This window comes from Cervus elaphus, chromosome 19, assembly GCF_910594005.1.
Source record: "Cervus elaphus chromosome 19, mCerEla1.1, whole genome shotgun sequence".
Classification (NCBI taxonomy): domain Eukaryota; kingdom Metazoa; phylum Chordata; class Mammalia; order Artiodactyla; family Cervidae; genus Cervus; species Cervus elaphus.
Window position 1 is genome coordinate 53,201,913 of NC_057833.1, and position 23,833 is coordinate 53,225,745.

Here is a 23,833-nt window from a genome sequence, read left to right on the forward strand (position 1 = left end):
CTGTTCTTCAGCATGTCCTCCACCCTCCCTGTCTTCTCCCCAACAGTGGTCCCCAATCTAGCCATACCCAACACACCTCACCCTTTTGTGCTCCTGTGTTGCTCTGTCAGCCCCTGTGATCTTCAGGGCCGAGATCAAATGCCATCTTCCTAGACAGAACTGCTTCTTCATCAGCTTGCCTACATCACTTTCCTGAATCACTATCTTTTTTTTTTTAAACCACAAGGTTGTTAACTGTTCTGCTGCATTTATGACTGGGGCTGGAGCCAGACAACAGCTTAGGTCTTAAATAGTTCTAGATGCATAATAAGCCCTCATATAATAACTGTTGAATAAACACTTGTCAGTGTGTGTACTCCTAAAGCACAGGGCCTAAGTTTGTCCTACTGACTGCTATACTCTCAGCACGTAGCACAATGCCTGGTTTATAGCAGACACTCATTTGCTAAATGACTGAATGAATGAACATGAATCTGTTTCTTCATTAAACTGTGAATTCTTACAAAGTGGGATTCTACAATGTTCAGCAAATGTTTGCTTATTCCAAGTAATATTAAGAAAGAAAAACTATTTATTTAATGATTAATTGATTTATTTAAACAATAGTACATATAGACATCATTGTCAGACTTAATATGAGATGCTAAGTGTTCGATCCAATTTTCCTTCCTGGATAAGTTTTTCTTTCCTATCCTGCACAAACAGAAAAAAAAAAAAAGTACATTAAAAACAATGCATCCTGGCACAATTCATGGTATAACTCTGAAAAACAAGAAGAAACACTCCCAACCTAATTCCAATCTCTCATTGTCTAACGTCTGCACAGTATGACTGAGGAAGCAATAATCTGAAGAAATAAAGGGATAGTAAGAAAACACTCCTATTGAAAAATATCTATATTACCCCCACCAAATAGCATACACTGAAAGCAAAAGGCATATACCTTCTGGTAAGTGTGGCCTACCTTTCTGTTAAGCAGTAATTTATCAGATAATGCAAATATATACACTCTTAACAGGACAGTGGATTGACCAGTTTAAGGCAGAGCTATTAACACATTGGTGGGCTCCAGTGTAGATGGCAACACGAGGCCTGCGGGCTCGGGTTGGGGATCTAGTATCAGACTGGTCTAGTGTCAAAGATAAGCTTGGCTTTCTATGCAATCGAATACCCAGGCCTCTGATGTCAGTGATCCCCACCACAGGCTGCTTCTGCTACCCTACTGTTGGAATATCAATGTTTTAACATTAACTCACACGATATGACCTATATAACCGAAATTCATGCAGAGCAGACAGGGAACATACAAAGTGATACATGTATTCTGCTAATATGTAACCCAATAAATATCTCTTTAAAAACAACATCTAAAGGTTAATCAGAATGGAAAATCTTAACTTCTGCACATCTAATGAGAAAAAAGCAATTAACTTTTAAAGTTATTTCTGTATCCTCTTGCTTAATATACACAGGTGGTGCAGTGGTAAAGAATCTGCCCACCAATGCCAGAGACACAAGAGACATAGGTTCGTTCAATCCCTGGGTCAGGAAGATCCCCTGGAGAAGGAAATAGCAACCCACTCCAGTATTCTTGCCTGAAAAATTCCATGAACAGAGGTGCTTGGTGGGTTACAGTCCATGGAGTTGCAAAGAGTTAGACACAACTGAGTGCACACGCACGAACACACACACACAACTTCCTTACCTCATCTAGAATACACCAGGAAAACTCTTCCATGAGCTAAGTTCAAGTCTTAGATATTTAAAGGGACCAATTCATTATTTTAAATTCTAGATATTTAAAGGGACCAATTCATTATTTTAAATTCTAGAGCCACTAATATTAAATTTGAAAGACCAAGAAACTGTGGTTTTTAAGAGGGAATATTTCTACATGAGTTGAAATGATAGAGCAATAAAACTAAACATGTAAATGAAACTTTCGGTTTTTAATTCAGCTGGAAAGGGATGAAGGTAGGAGAGGATAAAGGAAAGGTAAGGAGGAAGAGTAGAAAGCCAAGAAGGGAATTATCGAGTGAGAGACAGCTGCAGCCAGCACAGCAGGAACCTATCACACAGTCACCAAATACAAGGTCCAAGTACTTACTCTGTCAGTTTTGAAAACATAATACCAGAAGACGAGGGGCCCAATTCCAAACAGAGCTCCTAAGAGGGAGGTCTTGGTATTGGGTCTGAAATTGGGGTAGATATTTGCTGATCTTGCGTAGGTCCAACGAACCAAGGCAGGATCTTCCTAAAATGAATGAAAACAAAAGATACAGGAAATGAAGTTCTACACTGAGAAGCAATCTCATCAGGACTTTTGTTCTGGAGCAGAGGAGACACCCTTTCTTCTCTCCTACAGTTAAGGGTATATCCCAAATATTCCTACATAGCTTCAGAGACGATCACACATTTCTAGCATTTGTTGACTAATTTCCTGATGATCCTGTTCAGAATTTAAAAACTCATATTATCCTTCAGCTTTCTATTGATTTAAGAATCCTAATCATTTTAAGCAGTCAGAGAAGGCACTTTTTTTTTAAATTCCTTTTTTTTCTGTTTTTTTCTGGATTGTTTTTGGCTTCACTGCCTTTCTTGAAGTATGACCAACAGAACCACACAGTATTTCTAATGAAGACAAACAGATTTCATATGCTCTATCATACTGTCAACTTTGTTTCTAGGACCCTTTCTAATGCTACACCCATGCCAGTCTCTCCAGGCTACAAATAAACTGCAGGAAGGATGAAGACTGAGGTAGGCTAACTCTGAACTTAAAAGTTTTTTGAGCTGCCTTGGCTGGTATTTCTAAGTGCAAAATTATTACATTTCACACTATTAAAATAGTTTTTCAAAAGGATAAAGTTGTTAAAGAAAAATAATCAGATCGTCTCGGTTAAAAAAAGTAGTTGTGATGTGAGGGCTTAGTTAACTGGCAGCATGTGGGTTCTTAGTTCCCCAACCAGGGAACAAACCCAGGTGCCCTGTGTTGGAAGGTGGATTCTTTACCACTGTACCACAAGGGAAGTCTCCCAAGGTGACATTTTAAATGAAACTGTTTGCAGAGACAGTAAAGAAGGTGAAGACACAAGATACAGGCTCAATGGGACATGTGAGCTCTATACCTGAAAGGACAAAACATCTGTCTATTCTTATATCTATCCCTTCCAGGGCACACACCAGCTTGGCTTTTCTCCTAACTCTCTGGCTATTCCCTTAGTCTCTTTCACTCACTTCCTACTTCTCTCTCCAATCTCTTAAGGGTGAACCTCAGACCTGTGGGTCTTTCCTATCTACATTCACTCCCTTGATAATCTCTAGTCACATAGCTTTAAATATCCACCTATAGGCAATTCAGTTCAGTCACTCAGTCGTGTCCGACTCTTTGTGACCCCATGGCCTGTAGCCTACCATGCTCCTCCGTCCACGGAATTTTCCAGGCAAGAGTACTGGAGAGGGTTGCCATTTCCCTCTCCAGGGGATCTTCCTGGCCCAGGGATCGAACCCGGGTCTCCCGCACTGTAGGCAGATGCTTTACCATCTGTGCCACCAGGGAAGTTTAACCGGCCAATGTGATACCAAATGTGATGTATCCCAAACCGATTTCCCAACATGCCATTCCACCTCCATCCCTGATCCTTTCACACTCTTCTCTATCTTGGCAAACTGCAACTTCATTCTTCACTTCAGTCAAAAATCTGAGTTATCCTTGAGCCCTCTCCTTCTCTTACACCACATATCCAATCTACCAGCTAACCTGGCTGGCTCTGCTTTCAATACATGACCAGAATGGATCATGTCTTACTAACTTCACTGCCATCACCCTTGCAGCCACCATCAACTAAGAAATTAGAATACTGCAAAAAGGTCCTAGTCTCCCTGCTCCTGCTTTTGCTCACCCATAGTCTCTTTTCAACTAAGCAGCAGAGATGTTAAAATATAAGTTCTGATTATGGGACATCCGACTCAGAAAAGTCCTTTCAGTGACCTATGAGACCTGGTGTGATCTAGTTCTAGGTACCTTTTCAATCACATCTCTTCCTACTCTGCCCTCACCTTTCTCTATGTTAATCAATCACAACAGTCTCTTCAGTATTTGGGAGATTAACGAGGCACACTCCTGTTGCAGGCCCCTGTACTTGCTGTCCCCTCTACTAGAATGCTACCTTCCCAGAGAGCTAAGTGGTTAGCTCCCTCACCTCAGTTTTCTGAAATCTTCAATGTTACCTTCTAAGCGAGGCCTTTCCTGAGCCTTTCTAAAATTATAGCTGCTCTCTGTCCCTTCTACATACACACACCCCCTAATCCCCCCTTCCTTGCTCTATTTTTCTTCTCATCACTTACCATTACCTAACATGCTAAACAATTTAATTTTTAAACTTGTCTTCCCTCTGGAAACAAAGCTTTATGAGGACAGGAGTCTTTGCCTGTTTGTTCTCCACTCCAGCCTGTTTGTCACTCCAGTATCTATAAGAGGGCCTGGCATGTAACAGACTCTAAGCAACTACTTATTTACTAAATAAATCATTCTTAAAAGATTAGGCAAAGAATTTCCATGTACTGCTCAATATATAATAGTCAGGCATTCATTTATTTAGGGGCTTCACAGGTGGCACAGTGGTAAAGAATCTGCCTGCCAAGGCAGGAAACACAAGAGACATGGGTTCGATCCCCAGGTTGAGAAGATTCCCTAGAGTAGAAAAGGGCAACCCACTCCAATATTCTTGCCTGGAGAATTCCATGGACAGAGGAGCTTGGCGGGCAGGCTACAGTCCATGGGGATGCAGAGTGGGATATGACTGAGCATGCATGCATTTACTTAACAACCAACAAGGCTGGTATAAAACCTGTTTTACATGGCAAAACTATAACTGCTCTAGGTCACAGGACTGAAAAAGAGAAAATCTGTAATTTAAATCTCAACTCTGTCTGACTCAAAGACTCTTTCTTTGAGTCTTTGAGAAAGACTTTGAGAGAGACTGACTCTTTTTTTAAAAAACTACATCTTACTATCTAGCATACCAAACCCAATCGTGTGAGTATGTATATAACGAATGTCTCTCTCCACACCTTCTTCCAAGTGAAGGAGGTTCTGGCTGGAGACAATATAGCCAAACATAAGAAGATGCTTTGGGTTACACAGACTATAGTTCAAACTCTGCTCTATCACTTGCTAGTTGATATCACTTTATGACATACTTGTCCTTCCCATCTGTAAAATGGGGACAGTAATAGAGCTTAACTCTTTGAATAGCTGTGATATCTGAATATCATTCAGAAAGAGTTTCAATAGTGCCTGGCACACTGTAAATTCCCTTCAATCCTCATAAGTTCCTAAAATTCCTACAGAATACCAATGTAATTGTTGGGAAAAGTCTATTTTTAAAAAATATCATACATCATATTTAAACAGCTCTTGTACAAAAATTATCTAAAAGCATGCTTCTTAAATAATAATACCTTTCAGTTTACTGGGCATGTATTATGTGTCAAGAGTGTTATACAGACTATCTCATTTAACCTCACAAGTATCTATAAAGAATGTACTAATATTTCCATAAATGAAAACTATAAAACTAAGTTTCAGAAGGGTCAGGGATATTGTACAAAGTCATATAGTTTGCCAGTACTTAGAGCCTTGGCGTTTGACTCCAAAGCGCAGAGCTGCAGTAAGCAGTAGCCTGTTTGGGTCTTTAAAAGATAACAAACTGAAAAATCACTATATTCCCATCAGGAGAGAGCAGTATTGACTTAACTGTGACTGAAAAGTAGAAAACAGCTTAAAAAAAAAAAATACACCCCTTTCCCCCTGACGTTTTCTGAACACAAGCCAGGCACTGTGCCTGCCGGTCACTTGCCTTATCTCGTTTAATCCTCCTAAGAGCCTCATAAGATAGGTAGTACCATATTATCCCCATTTTTCTGACAGGAAAACCGAGGCTAAGCCGCATGGTTCAACACCTGTTTCAAGATCATTCAGGCGGGAAGTGATCAAGCCGAGACTCAAACCCAGCCAGGTTTGAATCCAGAACCTGTCCTCTTTACACCAAACATTCTGCCCAAGGTCAAAGGACTAATGAACCGGCCTGCTCTCTGGGCCTGGAAGAGGACCTGTGTCTAATGGTGACCACCCCGCTGCCCGGTCCCCCTGCAGGTCTGGGCTGAGCAATCAGACGGGACTATCCTGACTCTGGCCCCTATAATTCCACCCACTGACCCCTCACTCACGATAACCCCTCGGCGACTAGGGTCGTTGTACTGAAGCTGGTATTCCCGTTTAAGCCGGGATCTTATGGCCAACCGCTCGGCTTGTGCTTTCCGGGTTTCAGAAGATATGTCGTATTCAGCTGGGTCGAGGGTAGTAGGTAAGCTGGCCAAGCGCGACGGCTTGTACTTGGGGAACGACATCTTGACGACCCGGCGCAAAACTGCGCTTGCGCGACTCCAAGGCCCGCCCTCTTCAGTCTGACCTTCGTCCCGAGGAAGTGCGCCTGCGCGTTAGCCAGAGGTTGAAGATGGCGTTCAAGTTCTGCTAGCTTCTTTCCTCAACCTTCCCTCCTGACTGTCCTGGCCCTCTAGTGGCGATCTGCGCTTGCGCAAGGTACTTTGCTCGCCTTCCCCCGCCTCTGTTTCACTCGTGTGTGTGTGTGTGTGCGTGTGCGTGTAGTCGCTCAGTCGTATCCGACTCTTTGCGACCCTGTGAACTGTAGCCCACCAAGCTCCTCTGTCCATGGGATTCTCCAGGCGAGAATACTGGAGTGGGTTGCCATTTCCTTCCCTCCCCTACTCCCCTCCAAATCTGTCTTTTTTGCTCATTCCTAGCAGCCTTATCTCTACTGTCAAACAGAGCTGATTATGTGAAGTTCAGCTGACAGAAACGGAACTGACTGCGATTCATCTCTGTGACCTGGGACAAGTCACTTAAGTTCTCGGAGTATCCTCTTGCTTACCCTGGAGATAATGACCCTTATTCTTTCTACCTAGCAAAATTGTTGTGAGGATTAAAATAAAACAATGAATAGAATGCCAACACACTTTGCGAAACTCAATTTTTATCCAAGAAAAAGAAAATAATCTTTTCTGTACGTTGCCACGTTAGATCCGTACAACATAAGCAGAAGAGTGTTTTTCATTGGCATAGAATAATGTCTAATAGAATGATGTTAGTAACATTCCCTTCCTGACTATAGGTCAGAAAAAAAAAGAGGGGGTCGGGTTATTGAATAGACCTCTGGAAGACACAATATCTTAGTTAAAATATTAAAGCCTCAAAAAAAATTACTAAAGCCTCTTAGGTAAAATTCCTAGCAGTCTTAAGGGGCCAAGAACAACATTTCACAGAGGTATGAAAATAAGTATCGGGGCGTTGTATCTTGCTGTGAAAGATGATTTGGGGAAGAAAGAAGGGTAACCTAAAAGGAAAAGTTCTCCATCCCTACTGTCCTTCTCTTTCCCCCACTATCACCAAAAAAAAAAAAAAAAAAGGGCAACTTCAAGTTGTATGGCAGGGTCTTTGGGTACTAATGATATACTCCTTTGGGGAAGACAGGTGAACAATATTTCCATAACTCAGGCAGGGAAAGCTGGATCAGCTTGGGTGAAACATACGGGGACATGTAGGTATGGTTAAGAAATGGTTGCTAAGCAGAGAAGGGATCTAGAAAGTGCTGGCACTTTAAGTGATGAGGAGCAGCACTACTGTCAAATTTATTCAACATTTTAATACTGTTTTAAAATATTTATTAAACACTCATTGCATGAAGCACACTGCACACTAGTCAGTCAATCTTCCAGGCTCAGCGAAGGGAACGCAGAAGTGAAGGATGAGATGTTTGTCTCTGAGGAGCTGACAATCAGTCGGTACAGAAAGAACAGACAGAATATGATATTTGCTAAGCAGTTTAATGTCCAAATGAATATGGAGCAAAATGGGTTCAGGAGAATGCAGGCTGAGGGAATATAGAAAAAATGAAGCTTGAGACAAATCACTCATACTCGATTTTAAAGGAGCAGGGGGAAAGTTCCATTTTTCTAAAGTGTTTAAACAGATTAAGAAAATAAAAGCAATATGAAAAGAAGGGACAGGTTGGAAATTCTAAAGGCTGTGTTGATAGCTTCGAAAACCTTTGTTAATAGATTAGACCCTGAAGAAAGAAGGACATGTAGAAAAAAGAAAAGAAAGAAGAAAGAAGTACAGTGAGTACAAACTAACTGACAAAGTTTTTTTAAAAGACTTTTTAAGGTTAAGAGAGGAGGAGAGAGAGACAGAATAAATTTCATCATTTCATTTGGATGAGTTAAGGGGGTTATCTCTACATTTGCTTGATTACCATAAGGATCCCTTTAGATGATTGTTAAAAATATGAAGTCCTAGGTTTTGTTCTGCTCTTGTACACTTAGAATTGGTCTGGCAGTTGAAATTTTTACAACTTTCTGAGGAGATTCTTACAATATTGTGTGTTTGAGGAACACAGAGATAAATACAAGAGGCCTTCCTTTTCCCAGAAATGGCCATCTTAGAATGAATCTATTTATATTGGAGACATAGATTCTATAGTGAAAGGGAAAAACTTGATTGGGATTTTATCATGAAGCAATGCAACCAGTAAATTATGAAACTGAATTTATCTTGTATTTATCACATTTTATTTTCCAACTGTGTGCTAATTCTGATAAATGAAGTGTTAATTTGTGGGGACATTATTTTTCTGTACCTTATTATTCTTCATTGCATTTGAGTTTTTTGTAGTAGGGTCAAATTTGCCAAAATCTTGGAGGGCTTTGTCCAGTTTTCCCAACACTCTCTCTTCATTCTTTGAATCCAAATTACTTCCTTTTGAAGCACTGATGTCATCATCATTCTTATTGATTTTTCTTGTTTTCATTTGTTACCTGATACAGCTCTAAGATCCTCCTGTGTTAGTGACTTTGCATGTGGATCTAGCAGTTCATCAACATCACTTTCATCAGTTTCATAAAATTCCACATCTTTTGTAAGATTTGCAATAGATTTCTATTGCATTTGAGGACTCGATATTTTCAAAGGGATGACCAAGACTTTGATGGGGTAGATGTAGGCACTAGGGTTAGCAAATGGAATAATTTCAGTGAGTAACAATTTCACAGGTGGTCATATCATCAATGGAAATTTTATGTTTTGAAAATTTTTACTTCTCTAAGAAATCTCCTAATAGAATTTATCAGAATTTATTACAACATGGATTACAGGGACCAAGTACATGTGTCTGTACTTGGTCAGAGAGAGTGGATGAAGTGGTAAAGTATAGAAGGAGAGAAGTACATGTGTGCAGGGGTGGTCAAGCTATATAAATGGGGCAGGATTTCAGGGAACAAAAGGTGGACAGGTGAATACAGAAACTGTAAGAAGCAGATTAGTTCCAGCTTGTGACAATATGAAGAATGTTTCTTCTCTTAACTGGGTAGGATATTATGTAAATTTGTGAATAAACTCTTCACTTTGGGTTGAATGTAAACCCAATGCCCAGAGATTTAGTTGATCGGTGATTAATAGCAGTTGACATTTAGTGAGTATTCTCTATTATTATTTTTAAAAATCTTGTCCTAACATTGAATGTTAGCAAAGGATATACTGTCAAGCTAATGAAAGGTCCCCTCTTCCCAAGAGCCCTCTCTATGACCCTGGGAAGGACCCTCAAAATGTGTTCACATGGTCATTCTGTTTTTGTAAAATTAGAAAAGGAAAGCTATTTGAATGACAGTTTTCTAAGACTGCTGTCTCTCTCCTCTGTGAGTTCCCCCTTCTGTAACATTTTTCACCTGTTGGGTAGTATTGCAGTGATCTTAGATATTTGAGGGATCTTGCCCACAAAAAGTGGAATTTAGTAAGGTATATTTATTTGATTCACAGCTAGGCCAAGTGGAGTTGTTACTAGCCATCCAGGTACAAGACGTCTTCAAGGAATACTGTCATCACCTAGTGTGCCATGAAGGTGCAAGATCACAGTTTGTATTGTGATATAAACTTGTCCTGTGAAGCCTGGGCCTGGAAATAATGAGGGTAGAGGAAGAGAACAAGGTTTGAAAAACAGAACCAGAAGCTAATTTGTAGAAAATTCTTCTAGTCATCAGTGAATCATTTTTTCTGGAAGAGGGTGCCTCCCCCATGGGACAGCTCCTTTTCCCTCCAACTGTATAAACTTCAAGTCCCATCAAGTTTCTTGATGGATCTTCCTGTTTGTCAGTCTTGTTTAAGGCTACAAGGAAGAGACTCATAATGCTATGTGAATTAATTTAATTGCATGGAAATCAAGGAACCTGGGGGTAGCAAGGAAAGTCATCTCTTCAAGAGCTGCATAGCATCCTGGGAACTTGTTTTCCAAAACTGAAATGAACAGCAGTTCAAAGAGAGAATAGGAAAAATACTCTAGAGTTTTCAGCATCCCACCTAAGCTCATGTAACCCACTTTCCCTTTGTTTACTTAGCATTTACTCTTCCTTTAAAAGAGGGCAGTATTGAGTCAGTTTGACACTATTCAATCTGGGTTACCCCAAAGCACCACATGGGAGATTGGCTTTCATTGTATCCAACTCATCTGTGGTTCTTTGACTTGGGCACTGTCCAAATTAGTTGTGAATAAGATTGCACAATCATTTTACCCTAACAGATACACCTAAGTCAAAGAAGCTTATCATATTTGGAAAAGATTCACATAGAACTACTATCTTCAGAAGTAGATTGTATCCAAAAGATGATTTGAGAGTACACAGCCTCTTACAAACATACATCTCTTTCTACATATTTCTATCATAGCTTTTAAATAAGTCTTGCTATCATGGAGCAAATCTCTCCATTTTATTATAGTTCAAAATTGTCTTAGCTACTTCCCTTTCCTTTTCTCTTTCAGAAGAATTTTAGTATTAAACTGTCAAGTTCCATGAAAAAAAAAAATCCATTGGGATTTGTGTTGGAATTGCACCAAAGTTGTAGCTCGACTTGAGAACAAACATAATATTTTATCTTCCCATATGTATTCATTAGTTAGGTCTTTTATTTCCTTCAATCATATTTTATAACTTTATCCATAAAGAATTCTGGCCTCTTCTTTTAGATTAATTCCTGCTACATTATAGATTTCATTGCTGTTGTTAATTGTTTATTTTTCCTATTATATGTTCTAAATGATTATTGCTGGTATACAGTAATATTATTGATGTTAGTGTGCTGATCTTGGAACCAGTATGCTTGCTGAACTTTTTAACCAGTCCTATTAGCTTTTCTGTACATTATTTTTGGTTGTTCTGTATAGTCATTATCTTATGAAAATAGCAGTCTTGCCTTTTCTGTTCCACATTTTATACTTCCTTTTTTCTCTCTTATTGCATTAGCTTGGACCTCCAGGACAATATTTTACAATAGTAAAAGTAGTGAATCTCCGATCTTGTTTCCAGATCTAATAGGAAATCTTCTGTTAGTTCACTGTTAAATATGTTTGCTGTGGGGCTGGTAGAATCTCTCTATCATATTAATAAAACTCCCTTTTATTTCTTGCCAAAAGTATTTTAAAATAATGAATACTTGTTTAACTGATCAAATGCTGTTTCCACATTTCTTCAACTGTATGTTTTTTCTCTGTTAATTTGTTGAACAAGACAGAAAACCTTGGTAGGTTTTTCTGATGTCATGAGATTTTGCATTCTAGAATTAACTCTACTTCATAGTCATGTGTTTTTTAATATATTGTTGCATTAAATTTATGAGCATTTAAAATAGAATTTTACTATTTATGTTCATAAGTGAATTGGCTCTTATTTTGTTTTTATCTACTTTTGGTAATATATTGAAATGAAATGAGTTGGATATATTTCCTTCTTTTTTTTTCTTTTGGTTCTCCAAAACATTTTGTACAAGACAGGAACTATAATTCTTAAAAGCTTAGTAGATTATCTTATAAAAGTCTGAGGCTTCCATATTTTTTCAAGGGAGACTTTTGGCTTTCAATTCAATTTCAGTAATTATTATTGGCTTGTTCAGGTTTTCTTCTGGAATCATTTATTGTAATTTACATTTTCTCAGGTATTTTTCTTTAAACTTATTGCCATAGTTTCTCATCTTACGTTCTTTTCAGTCTCCACTGCCTTTATAATTATGATCCTCTTTTTGCTTTATTACTATTTATTTATTGCTCCTTTTTATCTTTCTTAATATTAGAGTTATTGACAGAGTTCTGTCTACTTTGTCTTTTCAGAGGCCTTATTTTTCGTTTTTAAAATTATTTCTAATCAGTAATTTTTCCTCTTATTTCTTCTATTTTTCTTGATTATGCCAGTGTTCTTTTTCTGGCTTCTTAAGCAGAATGCTTATCTTATCTATTTTTGTTTATGTGTGTTTTATAATTTTTATGCATGTAATTCAGTTTATTTTCATTTTGACAACATCTCTACAAGTTTTATTAGTATTTTCCTCATCATATAGCTCTGAGTATTTCATAATTTCTATTATGTTTTGTCCTTAACCTATAATTTAGAAATGCAAAAGATGTTTTGCTTTGTCTATCTTTTTATTGTTAATTTCTAATTTAATAGCATTATTGTCAGATAACTGTGTAATATTAGCCCTTTGGGACTTCATATGTGATCAGATTTTTGTTCAGTTTGTTTTGTTTTTTAACACACCAGTTTTTAAAGGTTTCTATTTTATGATGTAGTGTTGCCAATTAATAATATTGTGATAGTTTCACTTACACAGCAAAGTGATTCAGCCCTGTATATACATGTATCCATTCTCCCCCATTCAAGCTGCCACATAACATTGAGCAGAGTTCCCTGTGCTATATAGTAGGACCCTGTTGGTTATCCATTTAAAATATAGCAGATAGACCATTTTTTGAAATGTAACCCACATATGCACATGCTATATATATATAACTCTGTCATATACAGAGTTATGGCTCAGCCAGTAGAGAATTCGCCTGCAATGCAGGAGACCCAGGTTCCATCCCTGGGTTGGGAAGATCTGGAGAAGGGAAGGCAGCTCCAGTATTCTTGTCTGGAGAATTCCACAGACAGAGGAGCCTGGTGGGTTACAGTCCGTGGGGTCACAAAGAATCCAACACGACTGAGTGACTGACACTTTCACTTTCATGCAAGTGCTAAGTTGCTTCAGTTGTGTCCAACTCTTTGCAACCCTATGGACTATAGCCTGCCAGGCTCCTCTATCCATGGGATTCTCCAGGCAAGAATACTGGAGTGGATAGCCGTCCCCTCCACCAGGGGATCATACTGACCCAGGGATTGAACCCACGTCTCTTGTCTCCTGCCTTAGCAGGTGGGTTCTTTATCACTAGTGCCACCTGGCAAGCCCAACCTACATATAGGAAAATGCGTAAATCGTACATATGATAGTCAATGAGTTATTACAATGTGAACACAGCCCTGTAATTGCACAGTTGTTTTTTAATTGAAGTATAGTTCCTATACCTTATTATGTTGCAGGTGTACAGTGATTCACAATTTTAAAGATTAAATTCCACTTATAGTTATAATAGAAATTATAATAATATAAAATATTGGCTATATTCCCTGTGTACACATAGTCATTTTTATAATAGTTCTGGTGTAGCTTTTAAAGAATGTGTATTCTGTATTCATTGAGAGCAAGGTTAGATCAAGCTTGTTAATTGTGTGATTTGGATTTCTCATATCTTTATTCAGCTCTCATATCTTTGTCTGCTTGATCTGTTTCTAACATGGAGGTGTGTTATAATCTTCCAGTGCCATTGTGGTTTGTTAATTTCTCCTTGAGCAAAATTGGAATACACAGGCTGAATTGAAGGTGATATGAAAACATGTTAATGTGCATGCATCCGTGAATTGTTTTTACCATAAAGACAAAGCAGTTCATACATAATGGTTTGCTCACTCCATCCATTTATTGTGCTGTATACAAACCAACCAGAAAAAAAGATTTCTGCTTAAAATATACAGTGCACTTAGAAACACATCTGTCACGTAGACAGATCCAAAAGCTTATGAATATTACATTTTGCATTCCTCTTCTTCAGAGACATCTTTTCATCCTAGTCATATATCTGTTCTTATTCCTAAAGTCACTTACATAAGCACATATTTGTACTTGAAAGGAACAATAAGTTTCCTACAGAGTGTAAGGTGACATTTTCTTGCAAGTTGTCAGTTTAACATAAAAGAGGGTTAATCCTCTTACCTGAGGCTATGTCATGCTTTCTTCTTGGGATAAAGTTCTGCCCTACCATCATCTTTTGCTTAGGAAAAGCAATAGCCTCCTAGTTGGTTTTCTTGTATACATGCACACATGCTACACTTCCATTTTTTTTTCCCTACACAGCATCCAGTTGTTCCTATTCAGCCTCTTAAGTCAGGTCCGACTCTTTGGGACCCCAAGGACTGCAGCACACCAGGCTCCTCTGTCCTCCACTGTCTCCTGGAATTTGTTAATGCATGTCCATTGAGTCGGTGATGCTATCTAGCAGCCAAAGTGACCTCTTAAAATATCTGTTATCTATCTCTCATAATTAAACTCTTACATGACTTCAAGATCCGGTGAGGTGTGCTCCCTACCTCTTCAGCTACACTTGGCCCCATGCTCCCCTTCACTGTCTGTGCACCAGCCACATTGGCCTGCCTTGAGTTCTTTTCTTCCACAAGGCCTTTCCACATACTTTTCCCTCTGCCATAAACATTACACTCCTATTCATCCTTCAGAACTCACTCAATTCTGTATTCCCTTAACTAACCTACAAGGTCAAATTTTCCTATGAGCTTTCATAGCACTATAGACATCTGCTTTACAACACTGACTACAATCCTAACTTTACATTTGGTCTTATTTAGTTAATCCCTGTCTCTCCCCACCCCCCACGTTAGAATATAGATTCTTCAAAGTCCAAGACCACATTGGGCTTGGCTCAGCCTGTATCCCCACACTAGCACAGTGCCTGGCATATCATCGCAGTGGTGAATGAATAAATGACCAGTTGTCTTTCTTCACTTCAAAGAGAACATATTGATGAAACATGCTTACCGTTTTCTTGCTGTCTCTGCTTTCATCCCATCCTCACTTCCACACCATACTCCATGCTCCTCACCTCACCCCCTTCTGCTCACAGTCCCAAATTAAAAATTCCTGTCAAAACCCATAATGGTCTAGTAATGTAGACTTTTACTGAAGATTTTGTGTAGTAACAGAGGAGGGGTACATCCCAAAGCAAAATGCCTTAATGATGCCCTTTAGCATCTCTGCTTTTCCCCCTGGTCCTTATTTCTGCAGCAACTTTCTCATCCCTCTTCTTTTGCCCCCTTGCCACGTCTGCCCTGGGAGGCTTTCTAGCAAGCTACCTTGTCCTCTACATACCTCCAGGTGTAAACTCAGCGAAACAAAGCAAGTCATAGACCAAGTCACAAGTCCTAGAGTCCTCAGTTTATAGGGCCTCTTGCATTAAAAAAAAAAAAAAAAAATTGGAACAGGAAGTGTTCCCCTTTTATGATTTTTTTTCCTTTGCTTGATGATCTTCTTTCCATTAATGCCAGCCTATGCTCTCCCTGCAGTCTGTGGCCAACTAAAATATTATATCCATCAACGTCCACTTCAATGCCCAATTTTCTGAAAGCCTTTGCATAAAATGCCCAAGTAGAGGTGATTTTTCTCTTTCCTAAGTATGTTTACTACTTCTTTTACTTTACTTACTATAGGCAATGTCACAGTTGTTTTTCTCTCCCTCTCCTTTAAGAGCAAGTTTGGTTTCTTATTCTACATGTCCCACTGGCTCAGGACCCTGTGCACAGCCCACTCCAGTCCTGCTTAGATTGTAATGAAATTGTTCATGTGTCTTTTCCTACACTTTAGGAAAAGCCTCTTCAAGAAGGAGACTAAATTTCATGTTTCCAAATGACAGCTAATATTTCTGGAGTCAGCTAGCAGAAACAACTCCTCACTGTAAAGGAACTCTGTAGATCCTGTGAGTGACTGCAGCACAGCTTTGGTTTAATAGTCTTGGAGAGAAGTTCTCTCTCCAGGTAGAAAATATAGCTGACGTTCTTGCCTGGGTTGGCTCTAGCTTTCTAAAATGCAGCACCAGTCTTGCCCCTGAAAGACTATCAGAGCCCCTAAAAGAATTAGAGTCTAACTCTTACAACTTCTTTAAAATGCCAGTGAAAAATGTTGGTGTAGAAATTTAAGCTCCTGAGGTCTAGAGAGAGACCTGTTGCTAGCGGTCTATATTCTGCTACCATTAGTGTGATCTTCAGTCACCTTGATCATGCAAAAGGGTTGGAGGCCCAGTGATGAGATTGCTTCATGTATATATGGCTCACTGAGGGTAGTTAAGATATAATTTACCATCACTTAATCAAATTTCCTACCAAGTTGTATTTATGTTCTCAACATGAAACCATAAATATCTTTAGCTTCTTATTCTTATTAGTGTCTTCATTACTCTAGATTAAACAGCAATAAAAAGTAAAATGAAGTTTTTTGGTTTATTTTTTAACATTTTTCCATTCCAAGAGTAATACATGTCATTAAAGGAAAATTTAAGAATAGAATAAAAAATCAAAAGATGTTTTAAAATGCATAGTTCTACAACCTAAGGACAATCCCAAGATTTTTTGTCATCTTTTTCCACTTTTTTCCATGTAGAGGATATTTTTAAAACATTGTCATCATGCTATAGATATACTGTATTCTGCTTTTGCACTTGAGATTTTATGTAAGCATTTTTCTTTAGTATCTATTGTGGATAATAATATCCATAATATTAAGGATATGTAAAATTCCAACAAGAGAAAATAATTGGAACTTACTTTATCTCCTATATTTGAACTAAAAAAAGAAGAAAGTATAATAAGTACTTAAAAAACACTGATTTTCTAAACATTTTACACTTACTCATGGAGTTATTTGCTTTTTTCAATTCAGTTTATCTTTGCTTTTCACGCCCTGTTGGTTCTTCCAGATGTTGGGCTCACGTCCAGCTTTCCTGGCATCCTCTGTCAGTCCCATGAGGCTTGGGGTAAACAAGCTCAATGCTTCCTTGACACTCCCCAACCTGGTCTATGAACTCTTATCATCCTATCATCCCTAACCCAAAGAGCATGCTTTTCATTTTTTCTTGGTTTAGGCTCATTCTGTGCAGAAGCAGCCAATTCCTGAAAAATCAATTCAATGGGAGCTAGTTTGTGAATGACCACTTAAGCTCCTGTAATTTATCATCCCATGATCTTTAGGAAAAAGACCTGACCTCTCTAATCTCCATTTTCTCAAATGGATCCCTAGACAGAGTTTTGGAGATAAATGAGATCATGCATTCAAAGCACCTGATGTAGGACCATTGTGGTAGGAGCCATGATAGAAAACAGTTAGATAGCATCTTCCTCTTTGGAAAATGGGGGGAAAGATCAAACAGGTGGCAAAATATATGCTGTTCTACCTCTGAATCCTAGTTTCTTCTCTCTTTTAAGATCCAGCTCTTAAAAAGTCTATTTCTTAAAAAGCCTCCCTTTTCTTCTAAACGTTCTAAAAATATAAAATCAAAGTTTTAAAACACACTTTTGTGGTTGTTTTTTCACAAGTGGTAAAGACAGTTGGATGTAATATCCCCCCAGAATCATCATTAAAATATCAGGGTAACTTCTGGGGTTTTTTTTTTTTATTATTGATATCTTCAAATATACACAAAGGAGAAGAAATGGTATAGTGAACCAACCCCATGTACTCATCCCCCAGCTTTTACAATTTTAAATATTTTGTCAGTGTCATTTTATCTATCCCCCAACTTACACATTTCACTTTTGTTTTTGCTGGATTATTTTAAAGCAGTCTCTAACAGTGTTCTGTTTTACCCATAAATACTTCAGCATATATTTCTAACCATTAAGAAGGTTTTTTTCTCTACATAACCACAATGCTATTATCACATGTAACAAAATTATCAATAATCTCAGGAGCATTTTAAAAATAGGATTCTGGAAAAAGCAAGCCAAAGGAATGAGTAATATAGAATTTCAAGCACTCGGGTAAGCAGTTTGGAAAGATGCTTTTGGCAAAATGGGTACTTTCACTCTTGTAGATGACATCACAGAACCAGATGCTGCCTTCTCCTACATATCCAAAATTGGATCTTCTTATCCCAGAATGTATTCCCTAGTTCAGTTCAAGGCATCAACCACCATCCAGGAGCTCAAGTTCAAGATCCAGAGTCCTTGTGTTGTCTTTTTCCCCTCCCCTCTCTCTGGCACTCCATTTTACCAGTTTTGAAGTCCTAAATCTCAGGGTGAATATTGCTCATATCCATCCCCTCCTCTCCAATCCCACTTCTGCTCCTTTTGAACCTCCATTATCTGTCTCTACACTGAGGTATGGAAAGGTCGTCTTCTGAGTTCCCCAAGCAACAGAGCCTGAAACAAGGATTTGAGTATAGGTAATTTATTTTAGAGGTGATCTCAGGAGACCTAGGACTCAAGTAGGAGAATGAGACAGGGAAGTGGAAGAAGCCAGTGCAGTGTGTGTTATCAAGCACTGCAGGAACTGGAGCTCCATCCTTCTAGCAAGTTCTGGGGTACATTACAGAACACACCTCAGAATCATCCCAAGTGACAGGCAAGGGAACTGGGATATTTTTCCACCACCTCTCTACCTATCAGCGCTTAATGGTTGCTTCCAGGGGCAAGAAGTCCTGCATTGTGTAAAGGCTGAGCATGCTCCAGTCAGAAGGCAGAGGGTCACAGGCCTTCAGTGCACAGTGGGGAATATAGAGGGGCGTGGCAGGGTACTAACAGCGCTCAGTACATCCGCCTCCCTTCTTGCTCTCTCCCCACACAAAGGCCACAGGTAACTTTCCAAAATGCAAATCTGCCTCTAACACTTCTCTGTTCAATAAAAAAGGGTATATGGATGATACTAAAGAACAACTTTGTTCATTTCCCCTGATGGAGGTGACTGTCTGGAGTGGTACTTAACCATATGATGCTGGGCACTTTTGGCATACCTCTGCATGGGGACAAGTTTTCAATTGGAGTTTGAATCTGAATGAGTCCAGTTGTAAATTCAGTGGAGAGAGAGAGAGCTTTATTCATATGTTTATCATTTAAACCTTACTTATTTACAGAACAGGTTGGGAGGGGAAGGGACAAGTGATTGCTTCTTGTTTGGATTCTGCTAGTGTAGCCCTTTACCTCTCTACAGTTTTCCATAATCCTTCCCAGCAGTGGAGTTCCTCTTTTCACCGATGCCACTGCACCAAAGCTATCATGGCAATACTTTGTTCTTCTTTTATGCAGTCACATTATCTGGGAATCTCAATGTGATCTGCAAGCTTACATAACTTCCTAAATGAGTCAGCATGCTCATCAAGAAGGCAGCATGGTAGATTGGAAAGAACACAGCATTTGGTGTCAGATACAACAAGTCCAGTTCCTGCATCTGCCACTTCCTGACAGTGTGTCAGACAAGTTATTCTGCCTCTCTGAGCCTTGGGTTCTTCCTCTTAACGAACAGAGATCAGAGTCCCTACCTAGGAGGGTTATCCTAAGGATTAAATCAGGTAAAGAACACTTAATGTGATAGATCAGAGACCCTGAACCAGTGTTCACCTTCCCCCATCCTACATCCTGATTTTACATATCCGGTGGCGAGTTCTTGAACCTTACCACCCTGCAGTGATTGAAAAATGCTGATTTATCTTTTTCTGCTTTTAGCAACAGTAGATTTTAGATGAAAGTCCAGATCAGTTCTTTGTAAAAGAAAACTGCTCTTGCTTCACTCTGGGCAAAGCAGCCACAATCACATTGTATGTGAAATAAACCCATACCTTCCAGAAAGGGTAGAGAAGCTCTAGGAAGGACAGGGCTGGCACAGCCTAATCCAGCCCCAACTGCAGTGGCAGCCAGAGGTCGCTGGCGTTGAGAGGCGACTTTGTGAGCACACAGTGAGACAGACAGCCAGAAAGACAAAATGTGCAGGAGAGGATGTGAAGTCCCCTCTGCATAGGAGCTGTTAGAAATAGTGTGGCAGGATGCCTTTTGCTGGAGGTGGCAGCGTGCAGGCGAGGGTACTGCTGTGCCGGCCAGAGCTGGGCACCATGCTGGAACTGTTTTTCCAAAGTGCTTGGAACAAACAGCTCCGAGTTTAAACAAATAAATAAAATCCCAGTTAGCAAATGAGCACTGCTGCAAACGCTCTTCCCTGCTGGTCGCAACACTGTTGGGGCAGGATTACCAGACAAGCTCATTTCCAGCATTTTTACAGCCAGCATAATACATAGTTAGCAGTCAGCTAGGGAAAATATTCATTTTTAAGTGGTGATCAGTGAGTCTACTGTCCCCATAAGAACAAAGAAACCTCTAAAAAGGAAAATCAAGAGCTAATCTTTGAAGGCAGAAACAATAGAACAAGGAAGGTTCTTTCAGATCATCGAGCTGTTCTGGTGATATTTAAATGCTAAAAAAATAACAGAACCTTTTCTTCAAATAAAATCTTACTCAGACTCTCCCCTTGGGAGGCAAATAAAAGGGCTGCTCCTCTGAGTAGGGCTGGGGAGGAAGACAGAGGGCAGAGTGGTTCTGGAGCCCCAGCCTGTCTCACTTTAGATTTCCCCGTGTGGCCCAGAAATAATTAGAAATCCTGAGGCCCCACTGACTCCATTGTGAAAATCTCTAGTCTAGTCCACCCTTCATATTGTACAAAGGAGGAATTTAGTCTCAAAGCTGAAACATGATTCATCTAAGGTCACCCAGCAGAATTGGGACTAGAGCCTAAACCTCTTGATTTTAAGTTTCTTGCTCTCCTAAAAACCACGTCCCCTTAAAAAATTTAAAAAAATTTTAAAAAGGTGTCTTTAAAGATAAAGTTACCTCATGAAATAGCTTGTTAAAGTAAGTGAGAAGGCCAGAGTCATCCAAGTATAAACACTGGCTTTGGAAGAGATCCCATTCTATCTTCTTGTCTGTTGGACCCAAGTACAATTTCTTATTACACTTATTTTAAGATCTTTGGTATGGCAGTCACAAAATCCAGGGAGAATTTCTAAACTAATGGTCTCTTAAGGTAGGATAAGTTTAACCAGTTGTGCCTTCTAGAAAATAAGAAAACAACTACAACAGCTTAGTGTTTTTTAATTAAAATATATAGAGGTTATATATATATATGTATACATATATATATGTATATATATATATGCACGATAAGAAGGGGATCTGAAATGCAGGGTGGATGAAGATGTCCAAATCAAGGTGCTCACACCGGGGAGCACAGGCACGTCAGACTTCTGATCCTCTTCTTTTTATGAGACCCTGGACAAGTCACAGGAGAAGGAAATGGCACCCCACTCCAGTACTCTTGCCTGGAAAAATCCCATGGACAGAGGAGCCGGGTAGGCTGCAGTCCATGGGGTCTCGAAGAGTCGGACACAACTGAGTGACTTAACATTCACTTCACTTTCATGCATTGGAGAAGGAAATGGCAACCCACTCCAGTGTTCTTGCCTGGAGAATCCCAGGGACGGAGGAGCCTGGTGGGCTGCCGTCTGTGGGGTCGCACAGAGTCGGACACAACTGAAGCGACTTAGCAGCAGCAGCAGCAGGACAAGTCACAACCTCTCTGGACCTCAATAATTGAAAAATTATATAAAAACAGACGGATCAATGGAACAAAATAGAGATCCCAGAAATAAATCCATGCAAATATGAACAGTTGATTCACCACACAGGAGCCAAGAATATATATAATGGGGAAAAAACAGTCTCTCCAATAAATGGTGTTAGAAAAACTGGACAGCAACAAACAAAAGAATGAAACTATACCTCTGTCTTACACCATTCAGAAAAATCAACTCAAAATGGATTAAAGACTTAACTGAAACCACAAAATTCCTCAGAGGAAAAAAATAGGATGTAATTTCCTTGACACTGGTCTTAGCAATTTGTTTTTTTAAGATCTGACTGCAAAGGCAAGGGAAACAAGAGCTAAAATAAACAAATGGTACCATATCAAACTAGAAAGCTTCTGCATGGCCAAGGAAAGCATCAACAAAATGAAAAGTCAGCCTACTAAATGGGAGAAGATGCTTACAAATTAAATCATGTATCTGGTAAGGAGTTAATATCCAAAGTATTAAAGAAGTCACATAATTCATCAACAAAAAACAAAGAACCCAATTTAAAAATAGGCAGAAGATAGGAATACATTTTGCCAAAGAAGACATACAGATAGCCACCAAACATATGAGAAGATACTCAACATCAGTAATTATCAGGGAAATGCAAATCAAAACCACAATGCAATACCACACCTGTTAGAATGGCTATTAGTAAAAAGACAAGAAACAGTAAGTGTTGGAGAGGATGTGGAGAAAAAGAACCCTCGTACGCTGTTGGTAGAACTGGAAATTGGTGCAGCCACGGTAGAAAACAGTATGGAGAGTCCTCAAAAAGAAAAAAAGATTGGAACTACCATATGATTTGGTTATTCTTACAATTTTAGGTATTATCTTAAGACTATTAAAACACTAATTTGAAAAGGTGTTTGCACCCTATAATCTATTGCAGCATTATTTACAGTTGCCAAGATATGGAAACAACTTGTGTCTATTGATGGATGGATGGATAAAGAAGATGTGGTGTGTATGTATATACACAGCTTCTCTTCAGAAAGACATTGTGTCTTAGAACCTTGCATATAATCATTTAGACAACTCCATCACACACACACACACACACAATGGAATACTATGCAGCCCAAGAAAGAAGGAAATTTTGCCATTTGCAGCAACATGGATGGACCTAGAGGGTATTATGCTAGGTGAAATAGAGAGAGACAAATACCATATGATTTCACTTATATGTGGAATCTAATAAAACAAACAAAACAAAACAAAAACAAACTCATAGATACAGAGAACAGACTGGTGATTACCAGAGGGGAAGGGAGTTATTGGGGGAGGGTAAAATGGGTGGTGTGAATCAGTTGTATGATGATGGATAGTAACTAGATTTATGAGAGTGATCACCTTGTAATGTATACAATATTGATTTATAATGTACACCTAAAATTTATATAATGTTATATACCAAATTTGGGGCTTCTCTGGTAGCTCAATTGGTGAAGAATCCACCTACAATGCGAGAGACCTAGGTTCGATCCCTGGGTTGGGAAGATACCTAGGAGAAGGGAACAGCTACCCACTCCAATATTCTGGCCTGGAGAAGCCCATGGCCTTTACAATCCATGGGTTGCAAAGAGTCAGACATGACTGAGAAATTTTCACTTTAATATACCAATTTTACCTCAATTAAGAAAAATAATTTTTTTTTATTGCAGGCAACTTAGATAATGTCTTAAAGTAGTAGCAGTGACTTTCAATTCTTTTGGACCATGGCCCACAGTAAAAAGTGTATTTTAAACTGTGACATCAGAATACACAAATCAACACACATATATGACATGTAACAAAGATTTCACCAGCTAACACTTTATTATTGTTACTTGTGATGCATTCTGGTCTTTCTCATTTAACCTCCCAATAACTCAATGAAGATAGTGTTCTTAGCCTCATTTTACAGAGAATAAAAGTGAAGCTTGGAAAGGTTAAATAACTTGCCCCAAATCAGCAACTAGCAGAGTTGGTTTCTACTGAAGACCTTGCTGATGTCAACCCCAAGATTCCTCCCTACAACACGTACTGTTTGGGGTTTCTAACCAAAGCCCTGACCCATTAGGTGTCACTTTAAGCTAGGAATGTTCAATTAAAGATAGTAGTAGCATGTGGTAGCAAATGTTAAAGTTTACCAGTGGGTGTATGTAAGGAAAGAAGAAGTAACA

At 39.1% G+C, this 23,833-nt stretch overlaps 1 protein-coding gene and 1 long non-coding RNA gene across 2 annotated transcripts; one reads left to right on the top strand and one right to left on the bottom strand.

The window, feature by feature from the left end:
- Positions 1-574: 574 nt before the first annotated feature.
- On the bottom strand, positions 575-6,539 carry NDUFB4 (NADH:ubiquinone oxidoreductase subunit B4). Its single transcript, XM_043875030.1, has 3 exons — positions 6,232-6,539; positions 2,108-2,254; positions 575-693 (listed from the first exon to the last, which is right to left on the bottom strand). Exons 1-3 carry the CDS (start codon positions 6,409-6,411, stop codon positions 631-633), a joined length of 390 nt encoding a protein of 129 aa, XP_043730965.1. The 5' UTR covers positions 6,412-6,539; the 3' UTR covers positions 575-630.
- LOC122675876 lies at positions 6,469-7,033 on the top strand. The gene is made up of 2 exons (XR_006335359.1): positions 6,469-6,604; positions 6,826-7,033. It is a non-coding gene; the product is annotated as an uncharacterized LOC122675876 (long non-coding RNA).
- Positions 7,034-23,833: the final 16,800 nt, after the last annotated feature.

Bases quoted from the DNA above. Each gene is read 5' to 3' on its own strand.
- NDUFB4 (XM_043875030.1), bottom strand. From the start codon at position 6,411: ATGTCGTTCCCCAAGTACAAGCCGTCGCGCTTGGCCAGCTTACCTACT. The intron at 2,255-6,231 runs GTGAGTGAGGGG...CATTCATTTTAG, and splicing joins CTAGTCGCCGAGGGGTTATC to GAAGATCCTGCCTTGGTTCG. The intron at 694-2,107 runs GTAAGTACTTGG...CTGTTTGTGCAG, and splicing joins ATGTTTTCAAAACTGACAGA to GATAGGAAAGAAAAACTTAT.